The sequence below is a fragment of the Medicago truncatula genome, chromosome 4 (assembly GCF_003473485.1).
Source record: "Medicago truncatula cultivar Jemalong A17 chromosome 4, MtrunA17r5.0-ANR, whole genome shotgun sequence".
Lineage (NCBI taxonomy): Eukaryota > Viridiplantae > Streptophyta > Magnoliopsida > Fabales > Fabaceae > Medicago > Medicago truncatula.
In genome coordinates this window covers 32,346,651-32,361,180 of record NC_053045.1, presented here as the reverse complement: position 1 = coordinate 32,361,180, position 14,530 = coordinate 32,346,651, and the positions used below count along the sequence as shown (strand labels likewise).

General features: G+C 34.2%; 2 protein-coding genes across 2 annotated transcripts; both read right to left on the bottom strand.

The window, feature by feature from the left end:
• Positions 1–3,723: 3,723 nt before the first annotated feature.
• On the bottom strand, positions 3,724–6,972 carry LOC11417448 (receptor-like protein Cf-9). The gene is made up of 2 exons (XM_039833072.1): positions 5,836–6,972; positions 3,724–5,481 (listed from the first exon to the last, which is right to left on the bottom strand). Exons 1-2 carry the CDS (start codon positions 6,809–6,811, stop codon positions 3,755–3,757), a joined length of 2,703 nt encoding a protein of 900 aa, XP_039689006.1. The 5' UTR covers positions 6,812–6,972; the 3' UTR covers positions 3,724–3,754.
• A 1,827-nt stretch (positions 6,973–8,799) lies between these two features.
• On the bottom strand, positions 8,800–12,083 carry LOC11416800 (protein PLASTID TRANSCRIPTIONALLY ACTIVE 16, chloroplastic). Its single transcript, XM_003606668.4, has 5 exons — positions 11,502–12,083; positions 10,388–10,843; positions 10,208–10,276; positions 9,775–9,833; positions 8,800–9,654 (listed from the first exon to the last, which is right to left on the bottom strand). The coding sequence occupies exons 1-5, from the start codon at positions 11,940–11,942 to the stop codon at positions 9,018–9,020; spliced, it is 1,662 nt and encodes a 553-aa protein (XP_003606716.2). The 5' UTR covers positions 11,943–12,083; the 3' UTR covers positions 8,800–9,017.
• Between the last annotated feature and the right edge of the window lie 2,447 nt (positions 12,084–14,530).

The window sequence follows — 14,530 nt, the reverse complement described above, 5'->3', positions numbered from 1 at the left end:
TATCAAATAAACCAAAGTTAGAAGTTAGAACAGTAAGCATTATTAATTTGCCGTTGCATGTCATATAGAATAGGCTTTCAAAATCAATATGATGTGGCTGATGGCAGTGAAGGCATATATGTATAATATAAACCTCAGAATGAGTGTTTCTTGTTTTCCACTATACATAAGATTTTGTTCTCGATTAGAACCAAGTGAACCAGCATTGCCTTGCCATGTTGGCATCTACAACCAATCAGTATCATAGAGACAGACAAGTATAACTATATAAGGTAATTCACTTGCATGTATCTTACGTTGGAAGTGGGTGGACTTCTAACCCAGGGTAGACGTTGGGAAGTGGTGAGCCCTAGTTATTATAGGCTTTTCCACAAAAAAAAATTGTCTGTTTGTTTATGATTAAGAATCGAATCAAGAGTTTACAAAACTCACACATGTTGTTCTTATTGATAATTTGAAATTTGAGAAATTTGAAACTACTTGGAATAATAAGACATGACCACAAGAGAGAAAGTAATTGTTGGGTGTTTGCAAGCATCACATGCTCAAAATTTTCTTTTAACTATCTCTATTGATGGGTTAGGCTGACACATGTCACCCGTAGAGTACCGTACTATTCTCAAATATCACCTCATGATTCCATAATTTCCTCCTATTGATGAGTTTTGTCATATTTGACGTAACATGTGTCTCGATACCTTTGGGGAGCACACAATTCATTGTAAGGAACTTCTAGGCTTCAAACACATGCATATTTGTTAAGGGTGTCCTTTTTTTATATCTTAAGTCGGGCAGAACTAGTATCCGTGAACAAAGAGGTACATGTGAACTTCAAAAGTTGTTACATAAATTCAGATTATTGGAAGAACTTTGTGGTCAAAGAGTTAACGAAAAAATTCCAATGTGTTTTCCAGAGATAAAAGAAAATGTTGAAAGTGCTTTTTTGACCAGCAACAAAGACAAAAGGCAAAACTTCAATAGTTTTGAGAAAAAGAAGTTTTCGCCCTCCCACATTGCAAAAAAGATACTTATTTTGAAAAAGTTTTATTGGTACAGACTTAGGGGTGTTTGTGTGTGGGTTTGGTCAAACCCAAAACCAAATCAAATAGGGTACTCCGGTTTGAGTGAGGTAAAATAACCACTCGTTATACTATTGGGTAGGTTTGGGCAAACCCACTAATTTTTGGGTTGGGTTGGATTGGGTAATGGGTTACCCAACTTATTTTTCTATTTTTTTAATATTAAATGACTAAATGACAAGTCCCCGTAATTTTGTTTTAAAATAGTACTCTAGTTTTTAATTTTCTTAAAAAAAATGTTTAACTTATTTTACTATAATTTTATGCATCATAGAACATCAAATAATAAACTTCATCATAAAATACTTGCAACAAACTAAAGTTGCATGACATAAAATTGCATTAGTATCAAAATAACAAAAAGATGCAACATATTAATTTGTAACTCTAGTATGTTTTGATTTTTAATATATACAGTACAATGTGTATGTTCTGGAAATATAACTTTCTTCTACCCTATGAAAATAAAGATAAAAAATATTAACATTATTGGGTAAGTGGGTATTTTGGGTTTGAGTCTGGTTTTACCCGAAACCCATTTATTTTTATGGGTTTTCCATTTTTAGAAACCATATCCACCCAATTACCCAACACAACCCATTTTTTTGGTGGGTTTGACCGAGTTTTGTGGGTTGACCCAACCCATGAACACCCCTATACAGACCAGAGTCAAATGTAGAGTCTTTAATCAACTTGATCATTTGGAGAAGGTTTGCAAAAACAAAAGAAACCAATAGGAATAACAACCTAGAGTTGTTGAGCCGCACCAAGAAGAGGAGGAACAATTGTTTAAGGCTTTGCTATTCATCTAGTAGTAGCAAAGAAACATGGCTAATAGATATTTGATGCCCTATGACTAACAATGTTAGTTTTTCTAGAGAACTTGACGAGTCTTTTACTCCAAATCGACAAAGGAGTTGTGGCTGCTCAAACTCTCTAAGATATAAAATATATTTCAGATGTTTTATTTATACCTGAGATAAATTAAAGTTGTTGGACAAATGATGGAAAAAAAACTCTTTGCATTTCAAAGATATGAAATGCACTATTTTTATTCTTTTGGGACTTAATTAATGTCTCTTGAAATCAGAGGCACAAGTTTTCCAAAAGTTCTATTTAAAATTCTTAACACAAATTAGGTTTTTAGACAGACTGATAGGTCAGACCATGCTTTTAAAAAGATCAGGTCATACTCAAAATAAAGCTTATGGCATGCTGATAAGTTAGACTTAGATTTTAGTTTTTAATTTTAAATTAGACCTAACTAACCTATTTAAGGAAAGTCCGACCCAACCTATTTCCATCATTAAAAACAAGCCAACAACCTAGAAGAAATTGTAATAAAGAAAAGGGTATTTTTGAAATTAAAGAAGAAAGTTGTTATTTCTTCCAATTTCTTCGCACATTTGAAGAGAAAGGAAAAAGATAAAATTTCCACCAACCTTTTAAAGGTACCGCGCGACTCATTACCCAAAAATCAATAAAATGAAAATTTTAAATGCATTTTTAGTCCTTTTTTATTTTAGAAAATAATAATAAAGTTTTGATCTCCCATTTTAAAACCCAATATTTTTTACTCAATTCATTTTTTTTTTCCTGAATTTTCCACCCATTCCATTTTAGAGTCACTTTTGTTGATGTGCCATATTCATTAATAATTTAACAGTTTATATAGCCACATTGAATATCCATAATAGCAACAAAAAAAAAAATTAATAAGATCTTTTTTTTGTTCCTTAAAAAAAAGATATTTTTTTGTTGAAGGGATTATTTAATAAGATTTGTCACGTCATTAATACATATGTTATACGAGGGATGAAATTCAAAGAAAAAGTTTGAAATTGAGTGACTAAAAAATTGAATTTTAAAATGGGGCTAAAATTTAGCTTTTTCTTTTTTAAAATAGAAGGATCACAAATGTATATAAAGTATAAACTGCCTGCGGGCCAACCCGCCCATTCCGCCAAACGTCTATTTTTTTAGCGGATTAAACGAAACAAACCAACTTAAATGTGTGTGCTCAAAATCGTAGACCGTTCGGCCTAAAACAGCGGGTTAAATATGTCGGCCAAATAGGCTTGACACGTTTTGTCATTGTGAAAGGAAAAAAGAAACAAAATAAGTTATAAATTCAAACTTTGCTTGAAGTGGTTTATCAAAAAAATACTATTTGTAATAAAAAATTATTATCAAACAAATTTATTTTGATCATATGAACTTATAAGCGATCTACCGTAAGGTCAAAAAATCAAAGCCTATAATTCCATGGTATCTAGAAAAGGAGACTTGATTAGTCAAAAAAATTAAGAGGAGACTTGGACTTCTACCTATTGTATAAACTATGCAGTTGTTGTCATCATATAACCCTGTTTAACATTTTTGCAGATTTTGTTTCAAGTATAAATTTTATTTTATTTTAGATAGGTAACCAAAAAGAAAAAAAATAAATAGAGGAAATTGAACAAGACTTTTATTTCGTCGCATCACATGCTTATTTCCATAACAAGAGTAGGAGCAGATAAAAGTAAAAGGTCCATTAATCATGAACTATCAAGTCATTATTTATCACTAGAAAGGAAGAACAAACTAGATGCTGCTGTGAATGACACAAATAACATTCAGTATATAGACAATAAACTGTGTGAAAAACAATGTAATTTATTCAACAAGTGAAACTAATTCATTCTTCTGCGATTTGCACCAACTTTCTTGTTTGTCCTTTTCAATCTTATGCTAAATATGCTTTCAACATGTCTTGCAAGCCATTGAGGTTTCCCAGTGAAGAACACACTATATCCCAAGAGGATTCCAAGTACTGCCCCACATCCATATCCTATTGCTACTGCTTTCCAGCCAAATCCCGATTCCTCGTCATCATTAGACGTTGAATATGGTGGCCGATCTTCATCATTTTTGCATGATTTTGACAATGGAAATCCACATAACATTGCATTTCCTTCATAGGAATCATTTCCAAATGTGTTAAATTGTTGGCCGGTAGGTATGATTCCCTTGAGATGGTTTTGTGAAAGGTTTAAAAAAGAGAGGAAATTCAAATTTGTCAAAGCCATAGGAATCTTACCACTCAAGTTGTTTCTTGAGAGGTCCAACCACTCCAAATTTCGCAAATTACTCAAAGATTGTGGAATGGTACCTATGATTTGATTGTGTGAAAGGTTAAGGCCTTTGAGAAAATTTAATTTCCCAATGACTTGTGGAATTTCTCCTTCAAACATGTTATTCGATAAATCAATCGTTGTGAAAGTAGTCAGTATCCTCGTTAGCTCTATAGAAAAGCCTTTCATTATGATCACCACAGAATCATTATAATAATTGGCCTTACCCATGTATTGCAAACCAGATTTATTGACATTCACATTAATCATTCCTTGAAAATTCTTGAGGCAAGATGTTGGCACGGGGCCACGGAAATTATTACCAGAGACATCGTAAATTCTCATCTTCGGAAATGATTGTTTGGTGCTAGAACAAGTGATTCCACCATGAAGATGATTTGATCGTAAACTGAGTACCTGTAACTCTTGCAGAACTTCTAACCAATTGGGAAATGTATCGTTTATGATGTTGTCTCCAAGGTCCAAAACTTCAAGTTGTGTGCAGTGAGCCAAAGACTGTGGTAATGGTCCCTCCAATTGGTTGCCATTCAACTTTATAGTCTCGAATGCATTTCCTTCCGAAAATGTTTTAGGCATGCTTCCATAGAGGTTGTTCATTTGCATATCCAATACAGAAAGATAAGGAAATGTTCCCAGGCATTGTGGAATCGTTCCTGTTAAATTGTTGTTAGCCAAATTGAGCAAATTCAGGGAACTTGCATTGCACAGTGACAAAGCAATGTCTCCTGTGAAGTTGTTGTTTGAGAGTGAAAAGTATTGAATTCCATAGGGTGGAATCGGAAGGTCTCCTTGCAACTTGTTGAAACTGAGATTAATAATTCGAATTTCCTTCCATGTGTGTAAGAGCTTCTCATGAAACCATTTAGGAACTTTTCCTTGAATTTTGTTATTAGAGAGATCTAATCCTTGCAGATTTTCAAGACTTGCTAAGAATTTAGGAAAACCATTAACATTACAAGAAGATAAAGATAAATCATCAAGGTTGGGTAAGATGTAGTCAGCGCCGCTACCAACGTTAATAGAAATAAGATTATTGTAGGAAAGATCAAGGGAAAATAGTTTTCTAAAATTTGAAAATTGGTGAAAGTCCACAACACCACTCAAGTTGTTTGATGACAAGCTTAAGGCAGCAAGATTTTGAAGCTTATATATTGAATTTGAAAAATCACCTTGCAGATTGTTATTAGACAGAAATAGAAGGCTCAAATTATAAGTTGAGAATTCACCAATCGAACCTGTTATTTGGTTGTCACTAAGATCCAACTCTAACAACGAAGGCAAGGAATAACACCATTGCGGAATTGTTCCATTTAACATGTTATTACCCAAATTTAGAAACTTCAATTTTGAATGTTTAGTGTTTTCAGATGGAATGGGGCCTACTAAATAATTCAAAGATAGTTCTAGAGAAGAAAGTTGAGTTAGATTAAACAATGATGATGGAATTTGGCCACTTAGACTATTAAAAGAAAGTGCTAAAAAGTTTAATTTGATTAAATTTTCAAAAACATTTGGGATGTTACCATTAAAGTTATTAATTTGAAGATCTAAGGAAGTGAGGTGTGTGAGGTTTGAAAGTAATGATGGGATCTCGCCTTTAAGATTGTTGTTTGAAAGGCTTAAGAATGTGAGTTGAGTGAGCTTCCACAAAGATGAAGGAACAAATCCATCAAATTTGCACCCCGTAAGGGATAAGTGAGCAAGAAACTTCAACTGACCAATAGAGTATGAAATTTCACCTGAGAAACCAGAGAAAGAGAGGTCCAAGTACCTTAGGGGAGTGCTCCAGTTGGACGTTGGAAATTTACCACGAAGGTCTTGATTCGATGACAAATCTAGTTTTTGAAGATTTGGTAAAGAGAGGATGTCACTTGACATATTTCCTTGCAATCCAGTGGATGCTAGACTAAGAGAAACCAAAGAGGATGACAAATTCTTTAGCAAAGAGCTCTCTCTGATTGAAGATATGTCCACTCCATTCAGGTAAAGCTCCCTTAAATTAGTAGCATTATGAATGAGTTTCTTCCATGTGAAGATATTGAGTTTGAGTTTTTGTTCCACCGGCCAGTAATAACTTTTAAGATCAAGTGACACTAGTTTTGACAACTGAGAGATTGTGGAGGGAATATTACCAGTAAGGTAACAGCTTGATAAATTTAGATATGTGAGATTCACTAGATCACCAATCCCAACATGCATTGAAGACCAAGAAAAATTATTAAAGGCCAAGTTGAGTTGTTGAAGGTGTCTAAGCTTGAAGATAGTGCAATTTGGATGTAACTCACCTTTCAGATTGTTGCAACTAAGGTCCAGACCAATCACGTAATTTGACCTAGTGTCACACATGACCCCATCCCACTCGCAACAATCTGCACCATTTTTCCAGGATTCCGTCCTGAAATAAAAAGTGGAACACATAGACCAAATATCGGGTTCAGATGAAGTGTTGACAACAAATGAGTTCTTGAATTGTAACAATGCAGAACTGTCATGATGGTTGCAGAATGAGTAAGTGTAAGAAGTAAAATGAGTAAGCAACAACAACATGAACAAGTGAAAGGTCAAATGAGGCATTAGAATAAAAAAGGAACCCATATAGAGTAACCAACACTTACACTCTCTTCTCAATATTCTTTCTTTTTTTACTTGATGATTTTGGATCTGCCAATTGATTAGTCCTTATTTGTATAAGAAACATGACCTGAAATGTTTGACTTGTAAGAGTAAGAGTTGTTTGCAAATTGAGTCTGCATGCTCTTTTTTTTTTACTAAAATGTCTTGGCGTGCTCTTGTTTTGTAGTAATGGATGCTTTTTTTCAAAAGCATGGAGCGCATGGAGCACTCCATTAAGAAGATTTTTCTGTACCAACTTTAGTGATATGACAATTGACAACAACATTAATTCATTAGTATAGATAGAAATGTTTGGTGTGTATATAAGATGAGCTGGGAGAGAAGAAAATGAAAACATGCATTAAATTAAGGGTTAATAGGTCTTTACCCCCTGTAATATAGGTCATTTCTGGTTTTCTCCCCTGTAAATTTTTTTTTTTATTTACCCCCCTGTAATATTTTTTTTTTGTTTTGATTTACCCCCTTAATAAACCAAACAAAAACGAAAAATTCTTGAAAAATAAAATAAAATTTGTTTTTGTTTGGCCTAATAGGGGGGTAAATCAAAACAAACAAAAAATTACAGGGGGGTAAATCAAAAAAAAAAAATTTACAGGGGGGAAAACCGAAAATGACATATATTATAGGGAGTAAAGACTTATTAACCCTTAAATTAAATAGCATCTTCTACAAGGGAAGACCAAGACTTTTTGAACATTATGTAGCACTCAAATTGGAATCCTTCTGCATGTTGAAACTTTATTTAATAGTGTATATGACAAGAAATGTTTGTTAATTAGCAATCACAATGAGTAATCTGGTCAAAATGACGGATTAAATCAAGAAAATAACAACATTAATTGTATCAACAGGCGGAGATTTGGACTTATTTAATTCTACACAGCGATCAAGTTGAATTACTCTTGCATCATTAAATGTTTGTACTACTGCATGGAGGAGATTTTCCACTGGCTAATTTAGACATTTTATATCGAGTATTAATGCATCAGAGGTGTCGTAAAGGGAAAATTTTCCACTATAAAAACCCAAAATTACAGATATATCCACTAACATCAGTTTTACTGTAGGTCCAACCTGTTACACCGGTTTTTCAACAAAACGGATGTCAAACATCATAATTTTACATCAGCTTTCCCTGTAACCGTTGTAAAAGGTAGATTCTTGTCCCATAAATAAACTATATTCTTTAAAATCCAATTCAAAATCGAGTTAACTATGCGGAATATATTATGATAAAAGATAAATTTTCTATGTGGCCATAAATCCAAGAAATAAACAAATAAACAAACAACAAAAGAAATCCTAAGTGATATTGCAGGTTTCACCCCTACTAATCGAACTCACTCTTCAAAGAATCTTAACATTTGATGATTGATGGACCCTGATGATCCAAAATGTAAGCTAGTCTTTGAAGCTATGTGCATTCCATGGTGCTTTTTTCTCCAAATGACATGTACAAAGTGTGGGAAGTACTTATAAATTACAATAATACTTCGATATAAAATGAATATGTGTATATGATAGAAGCAACATCAGGGTAACAGAGGGAGTAGAAATAAGGTACCTTTAATTGGAGGAGAAGGAGTGTTAGACAATCATGTCACTTGAGGTATCTTTAATTGGAGGAGAACGGAGGGAGTAGAAATGAGGGAAGGAAGTTGCACATTTTACCTTACAAATTGATTTTGTATCGAAGAATTATGGTCAAACTCATTCTAAGATGATATTAGAGTTTATTCATCGAACCATGCAACAAATTATCACGCACCAAGTCCACTAGTGCTTGGCCTCATTGGTTCATTCGAAATACTCAAATTTCACATTAAAAGCGGATAAGATCAGAAAAAGTTTATAAACACTGGCATTCCTTATTTCATAAACCACTTTAATAATGGTGTGCTAGACCCATATAAAAAAATATAAGAACCCACGCCTGCCACGCAATCGCATACTTTGAAGGTGTTTGATATTGCAAATTCCATTTTTGTTGGGAAAATCTTGTATCTCCCTGCTAATCTGATTACATGGTTCTGAACAAGTACAATTACATAAATATCTTGCATCAAAACACAACCTTACAAAACCACACATGTCCAACCAAATTATCAGCATTAACACAGACTCAAACAGCACAGTTTTAAGCTGTGCAGTACATATTCCACTTCTACTAGTCATCATCAATATAGATAGTCTCTTGCTTGAACAGGCCACCAAATACCTTCCTAACCTCCTTCGGTTTCTCTTCTATCTTTCTTTTTTCCTCCTTTGGTTTACTCACACTGTTTCTTGGAGTTGTTGTTTGTTTAGTCACAGCTTTGTTAGGAATGAGACTCCGAGCCTTCGCCTGTCCTCTTACGGTAGCAACTTGCACCTTTGGGCTCTCATCCTCATCAGGCTTTTGGATTGCTGTAGCAACCTGTGAGCTGAACTTTTTCCATGAAAACCCTGCACCAAAACCTTTTGCCTGTTGCAACTTTGGTTTCTCATCCTCATCAGGATTTTGATTTGTTGTAGCAACCTGTGAGCTTAACTTTTGCCTTGAAAACCCTGCACGAAAAGCTTTAGCCTTGTTCAAAATGTCTTCTACCGAAGTTCCAGCTGCCTCTGCCTTCTCTTGATCTTCTTTAACTAGATTAGAAGCCTGTGCTTCTTGCTTTGAAAGCTTCAGTGCCTCTTCTTCCAGCTTCTTAGTTGTTGCAGCAGCTTCGCGTGCCTTTTCAGCTTCCACTCTTGCCTCTTCCTCTGCTTTGGCTTTCTCCAATATTTCAGCATAGGCTTTCCTTCTTCCATCTTCGGGAATAGTGCTGCATAGAAAGTTGCAAATAACATAATGATCCTCCTCAATGAGAAGAAAAACCAAAAGTATTCACCTACTATATTGATGTAGTAAAACACAATCAGCTAGCTATGTTAAACTTGTTTACCTGAAAAGTTCGTCTACAGGCCTCAGGGGAGCATTCGGGTCTGAGTAAACTTGCACAACCTATTGATAAATAAAAAGCTTCAATCTTAACATCCATTTGATTTTCACAATTGTTTTTCTGCTTTGATTAGTGTAATTTTACTTCTGTTTTGCTTTATTTTCGAAACTTTTTTATAAAATATATAGTAAAAGTGAGAAAAAAATATTTTATTGTATGATTATTTATAAACAAAACTAAGCAAAAGAAGAATTTCTTTCAATACAAACTCTCTAAGCTCGTGCAACTCTGCACCTAAGTTGTTTGGTCAAGATATAATTCTCTAAAATATTAGATTAATCCAATGGCCAAGGTGGAGTTGAAAAGATGGCTGATGAACGAAGTCCCTAGACATCAAACTACAGTATGCATTATCCAGCTAATGTAAAACAGATACCTTGTTTTCTGCAACCTGTGTGTTGGAGAAGACATCAGCCACCAACGATGCTATCCTGGACTTTGTTACCTATATAACAACCATCATTTTCTCAAAAAGTATTAGCCACAAATAAGAAAGTAAAGGAAGGTTTAAAAGAAGGACAATTTCATTAAGATACTATCGCATACATTACATTACTTTATAGTCGTTCGAACCGGTGTTTTCTTCACCTAAGACAACCACATTATAAGAACTCTCCGGTGCAAAATCATCGGTCAAACATGTTTTGATTAAGGTATATTTGACATCTGTTTCAACCACTTTCTGCAAGAACTCTTGAATAGACAAAGGTTGAGACTTGGAGAAGATATTGTTGAAGAAAGAGGAGATGCCATCAAGTACATTGTAGGTTGAGGTGCTGACACCGTTGTTTTCATCGTAGATGACTGCAACGTGGCCTACGCCTGCCAGCTGAGCAGCCTGAATTACTTGCAAGGCGTCTGACGTGGATACCTCAGTTGCTGGACCGTTCTCTGTGAGACCAATGGTGACAACCACTTTGCTTGCATTGCCTATTGCTTTTGCTATTGAGTCTGCATCATCAAAGCTTGATTGCACAGCATTGAGACGCTTTGCCTCTTCGTTTGATATAATCTGAATTGAGCATGCATTAGTATCCTCAATTAACTCCAATGAAAAAAATTAAGTGGGTAAGTGGGAGAAAAAAAACTCTTAAATTTTATCTTTCAAACTTTTGGACCAAGTCCCCTCCCTTCAACCCATCCCCTCCCCCTAGCTAACTTCCTAATATTTCTTGTTCACATTAACATTTTTTATCAAGATATAATAGATAAATCTTACATCACATTAATCAATTCATCAACTGCATCGATAGGCTTCCAGTAAATAGAAGCCAATTTGATCCTTTATCTTTCCGCTAAAAGTGTGATTAATTAAGAATTTAAGAGAATAAGGGTATATTTGAGGAAAATGTTTAATTTAAAGAAGAGAAACTAGAGAACAATACAAGAAGATTCAGAGTTTCACACTAGTGACCCTTTTGAGTTTAGAGATGAAATCAAGCAATGACATAAACATGAAGGCCAGATACGATACTAGACACAAACATGCAACCAAAGAAAATGTCAGTGATTAAATTCTAACTACATGTGTCGAGATATCAGATATCGTGTCAAACACATGTCAGACACCGGACACACGCCATTGATACTAGATAGTATGGAACATCTTTTTGAATCTTGATCATTAATAATCCAAATTAATGGTTGATTAAGAAGTTAAATTAAATTACCTTATATTGAGAAGCAAGACGAGCCAATTCCTGAGCAGAACCAAGTTCAGGAACACCAGCTCTAACACTAAACCCTTCTCTAAGCAAAGTCTGTGCAATGCGGATACCAGCTTGACCAGTAGCACCGGCAACAAAAACCGTCGAAGGATCCTTCTTCCTTGTAGGACTTCCAAATGACAAACCTGGCAAAGAACCATTTTTGCTCCCAACAGGGATCAAAGAAGTCACGTCAGGCAATTTTCCAAAGTCGAATCGAAAAGGGTTATTAATTGAGTTTGATGAACCATTTTGTTGGTCTTTTTCTTCATCTTTTGGTTTTCCTAATCCAAATGATGGAAACGACCCTCCTCCAGATTTTTTAGCATAGACATTGAACCTTGTTTGGTTCCTAAAATTCAACTTTGGATGAGATAAAGAATTGGATGAAAGAGTGGGAACCATGGATGGTTATAGTTAAGATTTTCCAACAAGTTCACACTCTTTGTTTCAACTATAGAACATGTTTTTTGGTTTGTGAAACATAAACATAGTAATGTTTATCTTTGGCTTTGGACCGTTAATCTAGTTTGGTGTTTGTGGGAATTATCTTGAATAGAAGAGGTAAGCTAGATGTAGCGAATTGGATTTAGCCACGTAATCAGAGTTTATCCATTGAAGAAATATTGAACACCAAACGTTCATATTCCACGAAAATGACATTATATTTCTCCATATGTGGTGATGCATTTCATTTCATCCATTCGTGCTGCTTGTTAGATTCGGAATTTGTATCTTCTAAGTTCCAACCACTAACCATGCTTCAATTCGTGCTTATTTTTCTCTAAAAATTTATTGAACTTAAATAAGTAATTGGGGTCAAATGACTTTTATAGGTCGATTTACGGTTAAACAATTCTTGATCAAACTATATTTATTACTTACACCGAACTCTGAATGACTAGGACCCATTTTTCTAAGAACTAAATGGTGTTTTTGATTTGCTAAAAAATGAAAGATAGGACGGAACAACTCTAATTGTCCGGTGTTTGATTTGTAAAACTGTTTCAGGTACAGGACAAACTGGAGGCAAGGGACAGGACAAAAACTCATATTATTGTCCCTCACCAAACCACAGCACAACTTTTTATCCCACGTACAAGTTGTCTAAAATACCAAAATAGCATTTTTGTCCCTCAAAAATCGTATAAAACAAAAAATTACTCAATACCATAAAATATTTGTCATGTGTTGTTCTGCCTTGTGTTGTATCGTTCTGCCTTGCTGTTTTACAAACCAAACACACCAAAAGTGTTAAAACCAACAATAAAAATTACTAGACTTTTCAATGTAGTAAACAAAATAAAAAAACTACATGATTTTTTATTATGGTACAATATTGGCTACGAAGATTTGTAAGTAATAGTTTAAAATTTAAATTTACATTAAAATGATTAAATATAACGAAAAATTTTACTTTTCCCGAAAATATACTTAGTAATTGAGTTAATCACTTTATTTTGGCATTGTAGGTTCCCTTTTTAGACTTTGTTTGGATGGAACATAAGTGGAATGGAATGATATGAAGTTAAATTTCATTGTTTCAATTCTAAAAAATTAATGGAGTGACATGGAACATGATCGAACTCATTATATTTCATAGAGAAATGATATTTATACGACCACTTTGTGACAATTTTTAGACAATTTTCTCTCTCATACTCACACTCTATTCTTACTCTCTCTCTTTCTTTTTCTCTTTCCATTGTTTTTGACCAATGAAATGAGAGAAAAGGAAGGTTGTACCAAATGGTTGTTTAAATATCATTGCTTTGTTCCATATCATCGTTTAACCTATGTTTTAGCCCATGTATATAAGTCGTAATAGGTTGGATTTTGTACTTTTCCTAGGATCCTCCTCAGTCCTCCTCATTGACGCAAAACATGTTTCTGAGGAAGAATGCGGTAAACTAAGTTCATACAAATTTGCACATCTCATCAATATATGCCAGCATGCAACCACAAGTTTTATACCATCATGTCAACTTCGGCCTTGACTGCCTAGAAATGCATTTAAAGTGCGATCTGGAATGACAAATTCGTCCAGAAGTAAAAAGGAGTAACAAATGGTTGTATGTATTAGAAGGAGCAAGTTGTGATGACTTCAATATTATCAATGATGAGGGAGCCGAGAGCTACATTAAGAAATAGAGGCAGAAAAATCTGTGATTGCACGTCAATACCTATCCAGCTAAGCGATAAAACTTCCTATTACACAACAATTAAGATTGGGGAGTGTTCAAGCGTGAAGGATGCAATTCCTCTGACTAATCTTGTTTTATGCGCGAAGGATGTGATTCCTCTAACTAACCTTGTTTGGACAAGATTGGTGAAATATGTTTAGTAAATAACTTTCTATTTGTAGAGTATTGAGCAATCTATCTACATTTTCGGTAAGCCACCGACAAAAAATACACCATACAATAGATTAATTTCTATGCATAGACAGTCTAAAACTATTTTACAATCCATCCAAATCAAACCATAGTGTCAATTTTATCTCCACAAATACCTACATGGTGTGATTTAATCATATGCATTTGTACAAAAACTTACACTGTTGACGTATACAAATCAAATCCTAATTGAAATTCAAGAGAATGCTTCAAACAAAATTGGGGGCCTTAATTTAAAGAATCGGTTAAAACAAAGTTTACCAAAAAACAGCCAGTGGTACCTAAAAAATTATAGCCGCATAAATAACAAACCATCAAATTAAAATCCACTCCTAATTTCTAACAAATGATATCACAACTTAATTTTGTTTCCTCTAAAAGATAATTTCACTTCAGAAATAGTCAAATATATCAAGTAAAATGTCTCTTCCTTGATACTCCCTCTCTCCCACTATTTTCAAATATCAAAACATTTTAAATATCGAATGTTAGAAACAGTCATCACAACTTCTGATTTCATGGTTAAAAAAAAAAAAAAAAAAACATTAAAGGGATGCACAATTTTTAACCTATCAGAGGCAGGGTCAAGTTTTTTGC